Consider the following 17262-nt stretch of genomic DNA (forward strand, 5'->3'; position numbering starts at 1 on the left):
GAGTGGTGGGAGGTTAAAGGGGCATTTGGGGGCTAGTCCAGGGCAGATAAGGGGATGGTGGGGGGGTAAGGGATTTTTGGGGGACTAGCTCAGTGTGGTTAAGGGGGTGGCGGAGAGGGTGTTTGGGAGCTAGCCCGGGAGGGTTAAGGGAGTGGTGGAGGGGGTTAAGGTGGTATTTGGGGACTAGCCTAGGAGGGTTAAGGTGGCGTTTGGGGGTTAGCCTGGGGAGATAAAGCAGTGGTGGAGCGGGGTTAAGGGGATGTTTGAGAGCTAGCTCAGAGTGGTATTAAGGCTGTGTTTGGGAGCCAGCCCCGGGGTGGTTAAGGGGAGGGAGAGTATTAAGTGGGTGTTTGGCATTAGCCCAGGGCAGCTAAGGGGGCGTTTGGGGACCAGCACGAGGCGGTTAAGGGGGCAGAGGACTATTAAGGGGCAGTTTGGGGGCCAGCCTGGGGTGGTTAAGCCTGGGGACCGGGGGGTATTAAGAGGGCGTTTGGGGGCCAGCCTGGGGCGGTTAAGCCTAGGGACGGGAGTATTAAGGGGGCGTTGGGGGCAGCCCGGGGCGGTTAAGGGATTGGCTGGGGCAGCCTGGGCACTGGCGGCAGCAGCAGCGCGCTGTGGGGACGGGCTTGGCAGCGGCCGGCAGCAGGGCGGCAGCTTGCAGTGCCGGCGGAGCGCCCACACTCGGCTCCTGCCCTCGGAGCTGCGCGGCCGCCGCCCCCCATGTCGCTGCCTGTGGTGCTGCCGGGCTCCTGCTGCCCCATGGCCGGGCTCTCCGCTGCGCTTCAGGCAGCGGCTCCCGGCCCCGCCGCCTCTCCGGCCTCGCCGCTGCCGCCTCTCCGGCGCTTCCAGCACTATCGGCCTCCCCCGGCGCCGTTCTCCCCTCTGTCCGCCCGCCGGGCCGCCGCCGCCGCCGGGGCCCAGGGGCTGCTGCCGGCCAGACCGCTGCTGTCCCTGGGGCTGCTGCAGCTCATCCTGGGCTGTTGCATGGTGGCGCTGAGCTTTGGGGCGCTGTCCCTCAGCGGCTCCCCGCAGGTGAAGAACTCCTGTCCCTTCTGGGCGGGCTCCTCGGTAAGTGGCCCGGGGAGTTGGGGGCGGCCGGGCAGCAACAGCTGCTGCTGACACAGCCATGGGACGGGACAGCGAAGCCTGGATCGTCTTTAGGCCGACTAGCCTGTCATCTCATAGCTGTCTGATGCCTGCTTGCCTGCTTTGTTCATAGCTACCCGTGCCACCTAACCAATCGATTAGCTATCACATGGCTGTTCAGTCTAGTCTGTTCTCTATCTAGCCACTCTGTCAGCTATCAGATATCTGATCGCTTTACTCTATGATCTGTCTAGCCAATCTATTAGCCGTCACATGTCTAATCTGTTATGTATCAGATCCATCTACGTATTAGCTACCGCATTTGATCAGTCTAGCTAATCTCTTAGCTATTACATGTCAGAACAATCTACCCAATCTATTCTCTAGCTAGCTAATCTATTAGCTAATAGATTTTTGGGGAAATTCTATGGCCTGTGTTATATGGGAGGTCAGACTAGATGATCACAATGGCCCCTTCCGGCTTTGGAATCTATGACTCTATATATCTCTCTAATGTATCTATGTAGCTCTCTGTGGCAGAGATGGTGTCTTCTAGTTGTTTGTAAAGTGCCTCAGACATTTCAAGCACTGCGTACATAATAATAGTTGTCTGTTGCTGCCAACATTCATAGGGTGTTAGGCTTTTCAGCATAAATTTTGGATTTAAGGGATTAGCTCCTCTCTTTTATTGTAGAAGATTTACTGAATTTAATAAGACTTGCAAAGTGTGATCTCAGGCCCTAATCCTACAAGGAGTTTTACACAGTCAGACCCTTGCAATGCCATTGACATTCCAAATGGGTGCAGGGATCTTCCCATACAGAGCTCCTTGAAAGATTGGGGCCTAGATGATTAGAGCAGGAGAATTAGGGTTACCAGACAACAAATGTGAAAAATCGGGATGGAGGTGGGGGGTAATAAGAGCCTATATAAGAAAAAGACCCAAAAATTGGGACTGTCCCTATGAAATCGGGACATCTGCTCACGCTAAGGGGAATGGTAGGGTGCTTGGGTTCTATTCTAGTTCTGCTTCTGATTTGCAGTGTGATGTTCAGCAAGCTACTTACCCTCACTGTATGTCAGTTTCCCTGTCTGTAAAATAGGAAGATTAATAATTCCTTTCCTCAGAGGTATGTCATCAAGAGTGTTCATTAATGTTTGTAAAGCACATTGAAATCTTCAGTTAAAAGGTGCTATGTATATGTTAAGCATAAAATTACTTATATAACAAATTACACCCTTCATTGCCAATTTACAATTCAGTTATCAGAAGCTACATATTTTTATTTGTTCAGTAAAGAAGCTAGAACACTATTTTGTCTTGCAGAAATAATAAATAGTAACATAAATAATATTTTAGACTATCTATAGGTCTTACTTCAGTAGCAGCACAAACCCTAACAAATAGATTATTACAGAAGAATAAACAAATATAAAGAGAAGGCCAAATTGACATTTTATAGCTGATTATTTTAAATGTTTTTCCTTATAAAATCTTAATCAGTCTATCAAACCTTGTATACAATAAGAAACAACACTTCCCACCTGTAATAGTACATGCACATATTGCATGCAGCATTTTCCTGCACTTTAATACTGCTACTCTGATAAGACTGGATAAATAAATAGTGATATTCCTAGAAAAACTGTAAGGGGGAGGGAATTAGGATTTTATTATGGACAGTAAGGCAAGTTATTACTGGTGTTGATTTCTATTTAAACTTCACTTTTTCTGTGCAAGTGATTTTTCATAACAATTTGTACTAAGGCATGAAAGCCCATATTATAAAGCTTACGTGTAAAGAGACAGAGACAAGTTTACTGTGGAAACCTGATGAAAATCCCTTCCCAAATAGATGTATGCGTAGTCTTTCACGTATTTACCACTGCAGGTATTCACAGCCTTAGACCCTGAAGTAAGGAAACAAATGCACTGTCCGTGCTCACTATACCTCCTTTTAAACACCTGTAACTTTATTAATATAGTTCAAAACCAGATTGCTTCAAATATGGCTAAAACAGTGTCCCATTTAGGACTGCATACAAACCAAGCTTGCACTTATGTAACAAATTAGTTTTTGAATCACTTGAGTGCAGAATAAATATGCAGTCCATTGCTCAGTGGAAAAATGCCTTTTCCCTCCTGTTCCTACAGCTCCAAAATAACATTACATTCAGCTATGAAATTTACGAAAATCATTGTATGTATTTTCATGGGGAAGGTGGACCAGAGCCCTCCAGGAACTAAAAATAGTGGCAGCAAATTCGCTCAGGTTGTAACATCTCCAGAGAGGTACAACCACCTGGAAAGGTTTGCATATAGGATTCAAACTGCATTCTCTAGAGAAAGGATTTTCTCTACTATGCTTTCACCTTGAGAATAAATGTGCTTGCTTAGGAAAAGCTGTGTGATGCCTTATAACTATGGGCAATTATGCTGTTCATAGCATCTGAAGAGAAAAGCAAAGCAGGCATACTTAGGCAGTCTGGCTTACTGGGAAATTCACAGTGTAGGCAGGGAACCGTGCAGCCTCGAAATACTCCAGTCAGAAGGGAATGAGATGTGTGTGTCTGCCTGAGAGAGATGATGCCTGGGGAACCAAGACCCTAAAAGTAGATGCTCTTGTAGAATCATAGAATCATAGAATATCAGGGTTGGAAGGGACCTCAGGAGGTCATCTCATCCAGCCCCCTGGTCAAAGCAGGATCAATCCCCAACTAAATCTAAATTTAATCTTGCTGGACCACGGATGGTAATACAGGTTCAGTTGCCCTGAACTGTGACAGACATCAGTGATGCGCTTTAATTATAACATCACATGATTATTTTGCACTTAGATAATTCACAAACTATTTTGTTACAAAACTGCAAAGTTATGTTTGTAGTTTTGAAAGAGGAATGATAATGTCAATGGATGTTTTGGCCAAATCATGTATGCACATGTGCTAGGCCAGATTCATCACCAGTCCAGAAGTCACTGAAGTTATAAAAGGTATTTACTTATTTAAAAGTGCTAAAGGGTGCAGATCCATTTGCTCTAGCCTATTCTTTTCTGGTGCAGGCTATAATCTTGAAGTTCTGTGTTCATTAACCTAGTCACATTGGCCCAGATCCTCAAAGGAACTTAGTTCTAGCTTCCATTGATTTCAATAGGAGTTGGGAGCCTAAATTACTTTGAAGATATGGGCCATTAACTGTAAATCGCAGTGAGTTCCTGTTGTCTACAGGGCACAGCCAAAAATCTGTTCTGTTCTGCCTTGCCTAGCTTTCCCCCTCCACACACATGCCCATGTCCCCAATAATATGTCATTAAAATGTGTTGTCCTTTCAATTCTGCAGCAGGATTTATTCCTGATCTGACTGAATGGCACAAGCTGTGTATGTATGTGTCTATAAATTTTAGCCATAGTTCCTTCAGAGTTGTTCTCTTGATTGAAATACTGAATTAAGTGGTAAAATAAGGCAACATTATACAAACATTTATTTGTCTTTTGGCTCCCTCCAGCAAAATGATTGAACGTGATGATAACTTTGAAGTTAATGGAATTACCCACATATTTAAAATTATACATGTGCGTAAGAGTTTTGCTGGATAGGGGTCTAAGTTAGTAGAAATGTTGCTTTGTAGTCAGCTGAGGAGGTTGAGTGTACTGAAAAATTAGGAAAAAATGAGTACCTCTCTGGAAAGTTGTGTATATGGGCTAAAAAGTAAAAAGAAGGACAATGAGAAAAAAACTGATTATGTTATTAGGTAAGACATTATCATAAGTGAAGTGTCTTATCAACATTGGCTCTGATTCTCCACCCATTTATGGCAGGATTACACTGGTATATTTCCCCTGAAGTCAGTGGAGTTACTCTTATGTGAGAGGAGAGTCAGACCCACTCTCTTAAACAAAGAGTTCCTTATAGAACTCTAAAGTTAACAGCTTCTTTCAATGTATTAGTGTTGGGTGATGAGGGCTGTAATGGGGCTCTGCCAACATGGCGCTTCAGTCCTGCATAATCGTTTTTTTGCTCTTTCAGGTGATCTTGTCCGGAATCATAGGATTAACTACGTGGAAGAGACCAGTGGTACTTTTGGTATGTATCTGCTAAAATGTGTTGAAAGGGAAATGTCCCAAGATGCTCTTGATATAACAGAGATACTTGTAAAAAGGTTAATTTCCTTCCCCTTTAAAAAATGCTGGAATTATTGAATGCACTGTCAACAGACACAAAGGGGTATATTCTTTTCTCTAGGCACACAGCTCTTGTTAGCAGTAAGAGGAGTTACAGGACTATACTGAGAGGAAGCAATACCATTGTAATTTTCACAGAGCTTTTCACATTCATGTAGGTATTTCCTAATAAGAAATTATAGGTTTAGAATAACCATTCAAATCTTTGTATCCCGTGTTGTTTCCTGGCCCTACATTTTTTCCATTCTGCTTTGTCAACACTCCAGCAGAGTATATAATTTGTCATTTGGGGAATAATGCTATTGAAGGGTCCATAAAGGGAGTCGTTTCAGGACTGATCACTCAGCTGCAATATACTGGTGCTACAAGCCATCAGGAACAGTATCCCCTATAATATCATGGCAAACTCGGTGTCAGAACTTTGTGACTTTGTTCTCACCCATAACTATTTCACATTTGGGGACAACATATACCTTCAAATCAGCGGCACTGCTATAGGTACCCGCATGGCCCCACAGTATGCCAGCGTTTTTATGGCTGACTTAGAACAACGCTTCCTCAGCTCTTGTCCCCTAATGCTCCTGCTCTACTTGCGCTACATTGATGATATCTTCACCATCTGGACCCCTGGAAAAGAAGCCCTAGAGGAATTCAACCATGATTTCAGCAATTTCCACCCCACCATCAGCCTCAGCCTGGACCAGTCCACACAAGAGATCCACTTCCTGGACACTACAGTGCTAATAAGTGATGGTCACATAAACACAACCCTATACCGGAAACCTACTGACTGCTATACTTACCTACATGCCTCCAGCTTTCATCCAGACCATACCACACGATCCATTGTCTACAGCCAAGCTCTATGATACAATCGCATTTGCTCTAACCCCTCAGAGACAAACACCTACAAGATCTCCATCAAGCATTCTTACAACTACAATACCCATCTGCTGAAGTGAAGAAAAAGATTGACAGAGCCAGAGGAGTACCCAGAAGTCACCTACTACAGGACAGACCCAACAAAGAAAGTAACAGAACGCCACTAGCCATCACCTTCAGCCCCCGAATAAAACCTCTCCAGTGCATCATCAGGGATCTACAACCTATCCTGAAGGACGATCCATCACTCTCACAGATCTTGGGAGATAGGCCAGTTCTTGTTTACAGACAGCCCCTCAAGCTGAAGCAAATACTCACCAGCACCCACAGACCACACAACAAAAACACTTACCCAGGAACCTATCCTTGCAACAAAGCCCGTTACCAACTCTGTCCACATATCTATTTAGGGGACACCATCATAGAACCTAATCACGTCAGCCACACTATCAGAGGCTTGTTCACCTGCACATCTACCAATGTGATATATGCCATCATATGCCAGCAATGTCCCTCTGCCCTGTACATTGGCCAAACCAGACAGTCTCTACGTAAAAGAATAATGGACACAAATCAGACGTCAAGAATTATAACATTAAAAAACCAGTCGGAGAACACTTCAGTCTCCCTGGTCACTCAATTACAGACCTAAAAGTCACAATATTACAACAAAAAAACTTCAAAAAAAGACTTCAACGAGAGACTGCTGAATTGGAATTAATTTGCAAATTGGACCGCATCAAACTAGGCTTGAATAAAGACTGAGACTGGTTGGGTCATTACACAAAGTAAAACTATTTCTCCATGTTTATTCCCCACGCCGCATTCCCCACAACTTCTTGTTAACTGCTGTAAATGGATCATTTTGATTACCGCTACAAAAAGTTTTTTTCTCTCCTGCTGGTAATAGTTCACCTTAACTGATCACTCTCATTAGAGTGTGTATGATAACACCCATTGTTTCATGTTCTCTGTGTATATATAGATATATCTTCCTACTGTGTTTTCCACTGCATGCATCCGATAAAGTGGGTTGTAGCCCACAAAAGCGTATGCTGAAATAAATTTGTTAGTCTCTAAGGTGCCACAAGTACTCCTGTTCTTTTTGTGGATACAGACTAACACAGCTGCTACTCTGAAACCTACTACTACAGTGGAGAGGTCACCCTAAATAAGACTGTCTTCTATAATTTGACTTTGTTCTGCCACAGATATTTAAGAAATTAAGATATCACACTCTTTATACAGAAGAAAATAAGTATACAGGGTATGTAAGCTGTATCTAGATATAAACTAACTCAAGAGCTCTTTGTGTCTATGGGTCTTGACATCTCAGGGGACTGGAAATAGGATATGAAGCCTGTCATCACTAGATTGCTCTTTCAGCTCTGTTCCAGGAGAAGAGTAACCAAAAGTGCCACAAGACACTTTTTTGGCGGGCTGGGTAAAGTGGGGTGGTCTCAATCCAGCTCCACTGGTTGTCTAGGAAGAAAGGCCAAGGACTAAATAGATGTGTAGAGCGAGTTACCTTCTCACATTGGTGGGACAGTGTATAACTTGCTCTGCTGCTGTCTATGTCTTACCAGTTCTGTGAATAAATAGAGAAGTTCAGTATCCAGGGCTCTCAATCTGGCAGTTTACACAAGCACTAAATTTCTTCAAAAATAAATATAAATGCCATCTTTCTTTAAGAATTTCAACCCTGTAAGGAGCTTGGTGTTTCTGTATCTGAAAAAAATGATTACAGCAATTGCTCTCTACTACAGTTCCTTATTATCTCCTCTTCTTCTGTCTAATCCTTCTTTCATATCCTCTTTTCTGTAGCTTACATGGATCATTTCTTGTTGTACCTGAGCACTGAATCAGCACATTTACCCTTTTATTTACATTCATAACAAGTATGGCTTTTCAGTATTTTTCATTTTTGTATATGTGTATGTTTTATTGAGGTGTGATTCCCCCACCCCAAGATCCAGGACAGAAAGTTAATGGTTTAAAAAGGATCAACATTCATACCACGTGGGTTTTTTAGTGCAGATGGATTGTTTTCATACATTGTCAGTTTTTAAGACTTCTGTAGAATTTAGATATTTTTTGAATTGGACACCAGTGCCATTCCAGAAATCTGAGAAATCAGGACAGTCTCAGGTATATGCTTTGAATTGCTGGGGGTTGTATTGCATTACAGTTTGTTAGCATTTGCACCATCTATGTGAATAGATTTGGGACAGTGTGGAATAGTTATAACATTAGTTGTTGTTGGGTTAATGATGATCATTATTCTTTCTTCTATAGTTGTGACAACATTAAAAACCCCTCTCATGCTCATAAGCTAAAAGCTTATTATCATCTTTCTTTTTGTGCATAACTATGCTTTGAGCTGCTGTTTCTTCAGCTAATACTCTACCGTTTTAAGTGCTTTTAAAATTCTCTCTGGTTCCTGAAAAACAAGTGCTGCAGTTGTCTTGATGCTTCCAAACAAATGTTAAAGGGTGTGAAATTGTTTAATTTGATGTAGATTAGAAGCTCTCAAATATAGTAATTAAAAATTGTCCAAAGAGCTATTTGGGCTTATTCTTTTCATATTAATAAAATAAATCTTTATTTCCTACTGACTGCTTGTATTATTCTACTTCTGAAGCTAGTTATCACCTAGCAATATTTAGGCAATCTTATAAAGGAGCACATATTTTTATTAACTCACTCTCCAGTGTTTTATTTGTATGTGACCAAATGAGGATAAATTTGACACAGGTTTCTTAGGCCCCATCTATACTATAAACAGAAGTGTGAGGGGGACCCAGTGTGACAGGGTGGCTTGTCCTAGGAGCTGGAAAGCCTGGTGCTAAGCCAACTTGATCACAGAATGAGCCTCACCTGAGGGAAATCAGGCAACTTGCCACAAAGAGCAGAAAGTGAATGCAATAATGGGAAGGAGAGCGAGGCTTAAGTGATGATAAAGATCTGGAGTGAGAGCCAGGTAGGAAACTTGGAGCAGGAAGGAAAGTTTTCCAGGAAGGAAGGCCTGGGAAGAGACCCTGACTAACCAGAGAAGTGACTGTGATACCTGGAAGAGATCTTAAGAGGCTAGGTAGGAAATAGCCCAGTTAAAACTGCAGCACAGGTAAAGGAGCAACCCTGGGCTAGAATCCAACATAGATGGTGGTACTGTGTTTCCCTTCCAGCTCCAAGGAAGGGAGTGTACAAGCTCACTGCAAAGGATATTGAGTCCATCAAGGGAGCTAAAGGCTAAGCCAAAGACAAGCTGAGGAATTGCTCAGATTGGGTGGAAGGATTTTGTTTCTGGTAAAAACATTTTTAGACTTTTAAATTTGGACAATGGCGACCCCAGAATGGGTAGACTTAAGATGGTAACCTGGCTGGAGGGCTGAGTTATTTACAGAGAAACTGCCACCATGCTGGAGTGACCATTGGCAGAGGCTGCTGACCCAGGGAGAAAGCTTCTATGCCATGCCTGGCCATGAGAGAATGCCTAGTGCTGAGTGAACTGGTTTCCACTCAGTTACAAATTTGCAGCATAGTTGTTCCATCCCACTCCCACGTTCCCCTGTTTAGATGGGAGCTGCTTGCGATCCTGAATCATGGAGATCACGATGCAACTCAGGCTTTAGCAGAGATGGGGAACGTAGTAAAAAAATAAATAAAAAGGTAGCTCCTATACACACTACACCTATGTTGTAACTGCGTTCTTGGAGATGGGCCTATTTGTAGAGTAGGCAAGGCCTTCAGTGGTGTATCAGTATGGATGCTTTGGCAGTCAGAAACATACTGTGATTTTAGCTTCGAGTCTTTCAGTTCTTAGGCTCAGTCACCAAACATCTTTGCAATTCATTTTTTAGCATTTGACGAGTAGTTTTCCTGTTGTTTGTTTTTTTGGGGGGCGGGGGGGGGAGGGTGCATGTTATTTCCCCCAAAGTTGGCTGGAGATGTTGGCTTCCACAGTACTGAGTTAGGCATCACTCACCTCTTTATGGAAACTGTTCCTTCCTGTCATGAGCTCCTTCCTGCCATGAGCTCTTACATTTGACCTTTAACTGAAGTGTTCCTTTCTAAAATCACATCAGTGGCTCAGCTGGTTGGGTAACAGACAAGCAATGTGGTCAACACCCATCTGTAACACGTCACATTAGTCGCAGCAACAAGATCCTCAGTCCTTACGTTTGCGCTCTCTCTCTCTCTCTGTCTCTTTCCTGCTTGTGTTTAGCCAGTGGTTTTTCATCTATGGCTCATAGGCCACTGGGCCTTCATGCAGCACTTTCAAATGATCCCTGTAGCTGTCTGTGTCCTATTGGTGAAAGCATCTATCCATTTTCAAGCAGTGATGCATAGTGTTAGTTGTAGTCCTGTCCAGGATGCTTTCTAAGACTTTTCCTTGGCTTGTCGAGCAACTACAATAAACTGTTAAAATCACACATATCTCTGCATACTCTGTGGCTGCTTTGTAACTCTTACTGTTTGAATTTTCTCTCAAGATAAAAACAAGCCTGTCTTCAAATAGATGGATGACACTGCAACTGGAGGGACTGCAGACACATGAGAGGAAGAACCAAACTGCTAAGTGACCTGGACAAATTAAAGCTGAAGGCAATGGAGTGAGATTCAGTAAAAATAAATAAAAAGTTCTATGCCCAGAGAGAAGAAATTAACAGTATAGATGCAAAATGGGTGGCTGTAACTGCTCCAGGCAACTCCACCAAACACATTACGGTTCTTCTGTATGCAGTGCCAGTCAGTGATTTCCATTTCAAATGTGCTCAGCTTTAGAGGTCCTTGATTCCCTACTTGCTCACCTGCTGGGGCAGGGGCTGTTGGAGACCTAGGGTTCCCACGATCTGGGGCTGTAGGGCAGCCCCTTCCTGGGGACTGCCCTGGTTCACGACTCTGGAACAGCCTTGCCATGTGGACTGTTGTGGGGCTGGGAACCTTGGATTCCAGAGAGCTGGGAGTTAGATAGCCTTGGAAGCCAGCTGGCCTGGGAGTCTGGAAGCCCTGAGATCGTATATATGGCGGAGCTGCAGACCCTGGCAGCTTCTGACTGAATTTGATATTCTTCTTGTCAATGTCAGTTTCACTCAACAGCTGTCAGTCCCAGTTAGCATATTTCATTTTGGAAACAGCATGTCAGTGTTTTTGGAGCACTTTTGGGGGGGAATTACAGTTTTAGAAACATTTGGTCTCAGTCCAATTTGGAATGCAACAAAATTTCAGACTGGAAATCTGAAGTTTTGGCTAACTCTTGTCAGCATACAAGTAAAAAAAGATGTTTTTCTAACTATTTCCCCTGCAAACTCAGTCTGAGTTCTGAAAGTCAACCTGGGTTCTTTCCAACTTTTGCAGTGTAAATAATAATTTGGAGCAGTTTGAAATTTTTTGTTCAAAACATTTTCAATTAAAAATGTTTTTTTTCCCTATCAAAATAGAAATCTCTGCAAGAAGCTTTTGCTTTTGATTACATTTTTTCAGGTTTGTGTTTGAAAAAAAAAAACAGAACTGAAACACTTTGGGGTTTGGGTTTTTTATGAAAACCTGAAAATTTTTGAAGAAAAGCTTTGATGAAATGTGTTTGAAATATTTCACAGGAACAAACATTATTTCCTGACTAGCTTTAATAATAAAGATTCTGCATGGCAAAAAAATGCTCTTAGTGACATCTGTGCATCTTCATTTCCTTGAAGAGATTTGAACCAGAGGAACAGAGTGGAACTAAATAAACAATTCTGTTTATTTGCTATAGACTCTACCTTTCTTACTCTTATCTATGTAGGCGCTGTGCTAACTGGAGGGAGAAGCAGTGAAAGTGGAAGCTATGGACATAGGCCCCAATCCTGCAAATGCCTGTGCAAGCACTTAACTTTTAAGCACATGAGTAGAAGCTCAGACTTAAGCATATGTGTAAATATTTGCAGTATTGGGGGACAGGGTGAAGTGTTTTTGTGCTCTGTGCTCATCTGGATTTAGGAAGTAAATAACTGCAAATATTACTGAATTAGTTAAGTATAAATCTGACTCCTCCCTCCGCTGCCATCCAGAACGCCTATTGATATCAAAGGGAGTTAGGTTCATATAAAAGCTGTAGGACTGATCCCTATATGCAATAATAAATATAATTTAGATGTATGACATACTAAAGTATTTTGCATGTAGTTTGAACTCATTTTTGTATACTTAAATTATTCCACACTAAAAAAAAAAATACCCTTCACCAAAGGATTTTATGGGTCTAGCTACTGCATCTAAAATATGGCATAATATTGCTTTTAAAAGAAATTATTTTATACTTCTAAATTAGTATTTTTTGTCTTGAGCTTTATCACAAATCGTGTATAATCGCTCGTAGTTCCCATGGCTAATGGGAAAATTAGCAAGATTATAAAATTAGTGCTTGCTATTGCAGCTGTGTATCTGAAAGAAAATGAATACATTGACTTGTTTTCCTTAGAATGATGTTTATTGTTTACACTGGTATATTATTTAATGATTATGGAAGAAGCATTTTTATTTCATTTACTATCCAAGTGCTTGTTTGGGCCCTGATCCAGCAATATGTTGTGTGTGTGAAAGTCAGTGCAGCTCTGTGCCAGTACAGCAGGCTACCTGTGCATGGTGAATTGCTGGGTTATGGCCTTATCTTGTAAGTTATTTCTGTCACTTGGTCTGTTCCTGCTCTTGTTGAAGTCAGTGGCCAAACTCTCATTGACTTCAGTGAGAGCAGGACTGGCCTCATTGACTGAGAGCATGTAGAGCCATCCTATGTATATAAGTTCTTTTTTGCTGGAAAAATCATTCAACCAAGGCCTTCATATAATGCATTTTATTTTCATATAGTCTAATTCATACTAAAGTACCACAACACTTTTCACAGCTTTGTACAATCCATGCATATCTAATACTAAAAGGATTAAGGACAGTAGGCCAAACTGGGCATGCAGCTGATGCCAGAATTTGGCCTGTTTCTATTTTTATCACTGCAGTTCAAACTTGGTCCCATGTATTTTGACTTTTAAAATAGCTTGTTTATCTTCGCTAGCGTCTCCATATGTTAACTCTCTTTTATTCAAATAAATTTGCCTTCTCTGACTGCTGAGAAAGTGGTGCTTGGTTTGATGCATAGCCCTACTTACCCTTGTATACTGAGATCCAGGGTCCAATTAGCCCATATAAAGGGCTTCTTTTTTCCTTGTGTAGCTGCATAGTCCAAGTTAAATTTAGCAGTAAACCATCATAGAATAATTTGCTTGAAAATCATAATCAATTAGCTAAGTGTCTTGGCACTTCCAAAAATTTGCTCCAACCCACCTTTAACCCAAGTCAAGTTATGGTCATGTACTAAGCCAACAAATACTAAGAAGTGAGGGTATTTCAAATGTCTTCCTGGAACTTATCAATCAGACTTCACTGTTTTCAAGATTAAACTGCTTCCTGATGCTCTTTCTAACCAAGAGATGCTCATTCATCTCCAAAAAAATAAATAAACCTTGGACACCTGGTTTTTGGAGTGCACACTTTTTGTTGTGGTGTTTTAATGCCTGCAAAATGGATGGAGCATTACAGTGAGTAATATACACCAAGCTGTGCAGGGAGCAGGAGAAAGTGAATGGATTTGCTTCCTCTCTGGACCAGCTTTGATAAACTCTTATTTCTACACGCAGGTGACTGTTAGTGAACATCATAGTTGAACTTCCAGCCGTTGTAAACAGAACGCCTCACTGTCACAGGTTGGATATAGTAGCTAGTTTCTATAGTCATAAGAAGATTCTATGCATGTAACAAACCTAGATGAGAGCTGTCTCCATGTAAACTAGGATTTATTGAGAAGACTTTCCAAAGTACATGCCGGTATACTTTTTTTGTACATGTGACAGAGTAAGATTTTTCTTTTTGACTGATCCTTAATTATTATTTTTAACTTCTGAATTTCATTACTCTTTTTGAAACTGGAACCCTGCATTTGAAACTGGGGGGGAAGGGTTAAGCTTTTACTGACTAAGATATGATGGCTCAGTTGGATTCCATGCAGAATAAGCAATTGAGTACTAATGTATCCTTGGCATTGTCTGTGTCGAAGTTAAGGTCACCGAAGACAATGAATCCTGGCAGATTCCAGTACCATGCTCAACAGCCGGTCCATTAGCTGCTCCAGGAAATTGGCATGGCTTTCATCTGAGGCCTGTAGATCACTGGGAATGTTTTTGTTTGTGGGGTGGAATATCTTCTGTGTCTGAGCTTGAAGGGGAAAATGAATACTATTTCACCTTCTCTTTTCTCCTTTTGACCTCGTTCTGAGATCTTTCATGGCTTGTCACCATGGGCAAGTAACGTCACCTCTCAGTGCCTCAGTTTCCCCATCTATTAAAAGGGCATAATAATACTTGCCTCTCTTTGTAAAGTGTCTTGAGATTTATGACTGAAAAGTGCTACTTAAGTGCTATCTTTTAGTATTTATTTAAGAAACTTTAATTCTTGATTTTTTTAGACTTTTCCTTGAAGTGTATGTCATTTGTTTCTTTTTATTTTAATAAAGGCAGTAGAATCTGAATGACCTCACTTTAGATGGACACATTTCACAAAAAGGGTCTTAAGTGACACAGCTTAAAAAAAAAAAAAAGACTTCCATTTTTTTTAGCTTGCTATAGATAACTCCATTTTAAGGGACAGTTTTATTTGGCATTCCTCCCCCCTTCTTTGTGTGTGTATATATTTGACAGCACTCTGGGTTAGATGCACAAAGGGGACTTAGACGCAGCGTTGTAATGCTAAACTTTTAGGTGCCCTGCTGCCTAGTGGAATCTGCAGTCCTGAGTGAGGTGCCCAGGCTGCCTAGAGAATGCATGGGGAGAGTTAGCTGCCTAAGAGTGGGATTCAAAGAAGCCGATGAGCTAGGCGTGGTTTTGCCTAAGCTAGCCAATAGGAAATGTTGAAGAGAGGAGTATCCCTAAGCCCCACACCTCAAAGCTCCTGAGGTACCTAAATCCAGGCTGAAGTGAGACACCTATCTCCTACCTGAAGCAAATACTCACCAGCAACCGCACACCATCAACATAAACACTAATCAAGGAACCTATCCTTGCAACAAAGTCCGATGCCAGCTCTGGCCACGTGTCTATTCAAGTGACACCACGATAGGACCTAACCACATCAGTCAGGCGATCAGAGACTCGTTCACCTGCACATCTACCAACGTGATATATGCCATCATGTGCCAGCAACGCCCCTCTGCCATGTACATTGGCCAAACCAGAAAATCTCTACGCAAAAGAATAAATGGACACAAATCTGACATCAGGAATCATAACATTCAAAAACCATTGGGAGAACACTTCAACCTCTCTAACCACTCAGTGACAGATTTGAAGGTGGTAATTTTGCAACAAAAAAACTTCAAAAACAGACTCCAAAGAGAGACTGCTGAACTTGAATTAATATGTAAATTAGATGCAATTAACTTAGGTTTAAATAGAGAATGGGAATGGTTGGGTCATTACACTAAGTGAATCTATTTCCCCATGTTAAGTTCTCCTCACACCTTCTATGGGTCATCTCGATTATCACTTCAAAGGTTGTTTTTTTTTTTTTTCCTCCTGCTGATGATAGCTCATCTCAATTGATTGGCCTCTTACAGTTGGCATGGCTACTTCCACCTTTTCATGTTCTCTGTATGTATAAATATCTTCTTTCTGTGTGTTCCATTCTATGCATCCGAAGAAGTGAGCTGTAGTCCACGAAAGTTTATGCTGAAATAAATTTGTTAGTCTCTAAGGTGCCACAAGTACTCCTGTTCTTTTTGTGGATACAGACTAACACGGCTGCTACTCTGAAACTTATCTCTGCTTGAGATTCATGGCCATGAATCCTCTCCTGGAGTAAGGTGCCTAAACCCTTTCTTGCTAAAAACAATGGGGGGGGGGTGCCCTCCCCCTTGTAACTTTTAGCCCAATGGTCAGGGTACTGACCCAACCGATGTGCAAGACCCAGACAGAGCTGCCCCAGAACACCCTATAGCCCTATGGTTAGGGCATTCACCTGAGAAGTGGGAGACTTGTGTTTAAATCTCTATTCCACATCAGGCAGAGGGGGAAACCAAATACATGTCTCCCACATCCTGGGTAAATACTCTAGCCACTGGGTTAAAGGTTATAAGTGGAGTGGCAGCAGCAGCACCACCACCTCCTCTGGCTGTTTTGTTTGAGGCCTCATTTGTTAGGCAGCCTCTGAGCCTTGCAGGTGAGGTAGGTGAGGCAATGCCTAGGGGCTTAGGTGTGAGCGAGGTACCTGGACTGAGGTGGCTGTGCTTATGTCCCAGAGTAGATTTTTAGGTGCTTAAGGGACTTTATTCCTGGAAACTTAAGAGCTTAGGGACTTTAGGAGCTTCCAGGGTTAGGTGGCAGCAGAGCAGGGATTTTGAGGGTCTAAATATTGGATTTAGGCACCTAAAATGGCATTAGGTACCTAAATTCTTTTTTAGGAACAAGGCTTTTTTTGTAGAGTCACTTTGTTTTCTCAGTGTAGTGAGTCAGTTTTGCCTGGTGTCCGTGTGTGTTTCACATGGCAACAGTGGAGTGAAAATAGGAAAATTCAAATATAATACTATAAAAATTGGCAGGAGGTCTCAAGGGCAGGTATATTACATGGAACTACTTTTAACTCATTTATGAAATTGGCTAGGTTTCCAGTGTTCCTGCATCAATTGGAGTTTAAAAGCATATTTTGCATAAGATGTCTATGTGTTCTTTTATGTTCTCTGGTTCAGTTTTGAGTTGAAGTAATTCAGATAACGTTGATGAATGTATAGGAAATGGGCATTGATTCAACGCAGCTCTTAGCAGTGAGTTAGTTACAAGAAATATTTAAATCAATTCAGTATTGGGGTGGAAAACAAATAGATGGTTCTTTCTTGTGTACTTATGATGGTTTTGCAGATCAGAAGCATTGTCTGTTATGTGAATGAAGGGATTCTATTTTTGGTAGTAGAAGGGAAATAAAATATTAGAATTGAAATTCTTTTATGTCTGTTTCCTAGTTGTATTACATCAGATACTTTGAAGTATTTGCCCTGCAAAACAGTTTTGAAAATTGCCCGTGTTGAATAAATGG

The 17262-nt window shown here is 41.8% G+C and overlaps 1 protein-coding gene across 3 annotated transcripts in view; it reads left to right on the top strand.

The window, feature by feature from the left end:
• Positions 1-720: 720 nt before the first annotated feature.
• The window catches only part of ENTREP1 (endosomal transmembrane epsin interactor 1), a 380498-nt gene continuing 363956 nt past the window's right edge, over positions 721-17262 (top strand). For all 3 annotated transcript variants that reach the window (XR_012656142.1, XM_032801822.2, XM_032801823.2), the window contains exons 1-2: positions 721-1068; positions 5114-5170. Coding sequence is in view for 2 of the 3 variants with exons in the window: in XM_032801822.2 (XP_032657713.1) it covers positions 721-1068; positions 5114-5170 (405 nt within the window). In the remaining variant the exon portion in view is untranslated. The remainder of the gene's footprint in view (positions 1069-5113; positions 5171-17262) is intronic.

Source organism: Chelonoidis abingdonii, chromosome 6 (genome assembly GCF_003597395.2).
Source record: "Chelonoidis abingdonii isolate Lonesome George chromosome 6, CheloAbing_2.0, whole genome shotgun sequence".
In the NCBI taxonomy this organism is placed as follows: Eukaryota; Metazoa; Chordata; order Testudines; family Testudinidae; genus Chelonoidis; species Chelonoidis abingdonii.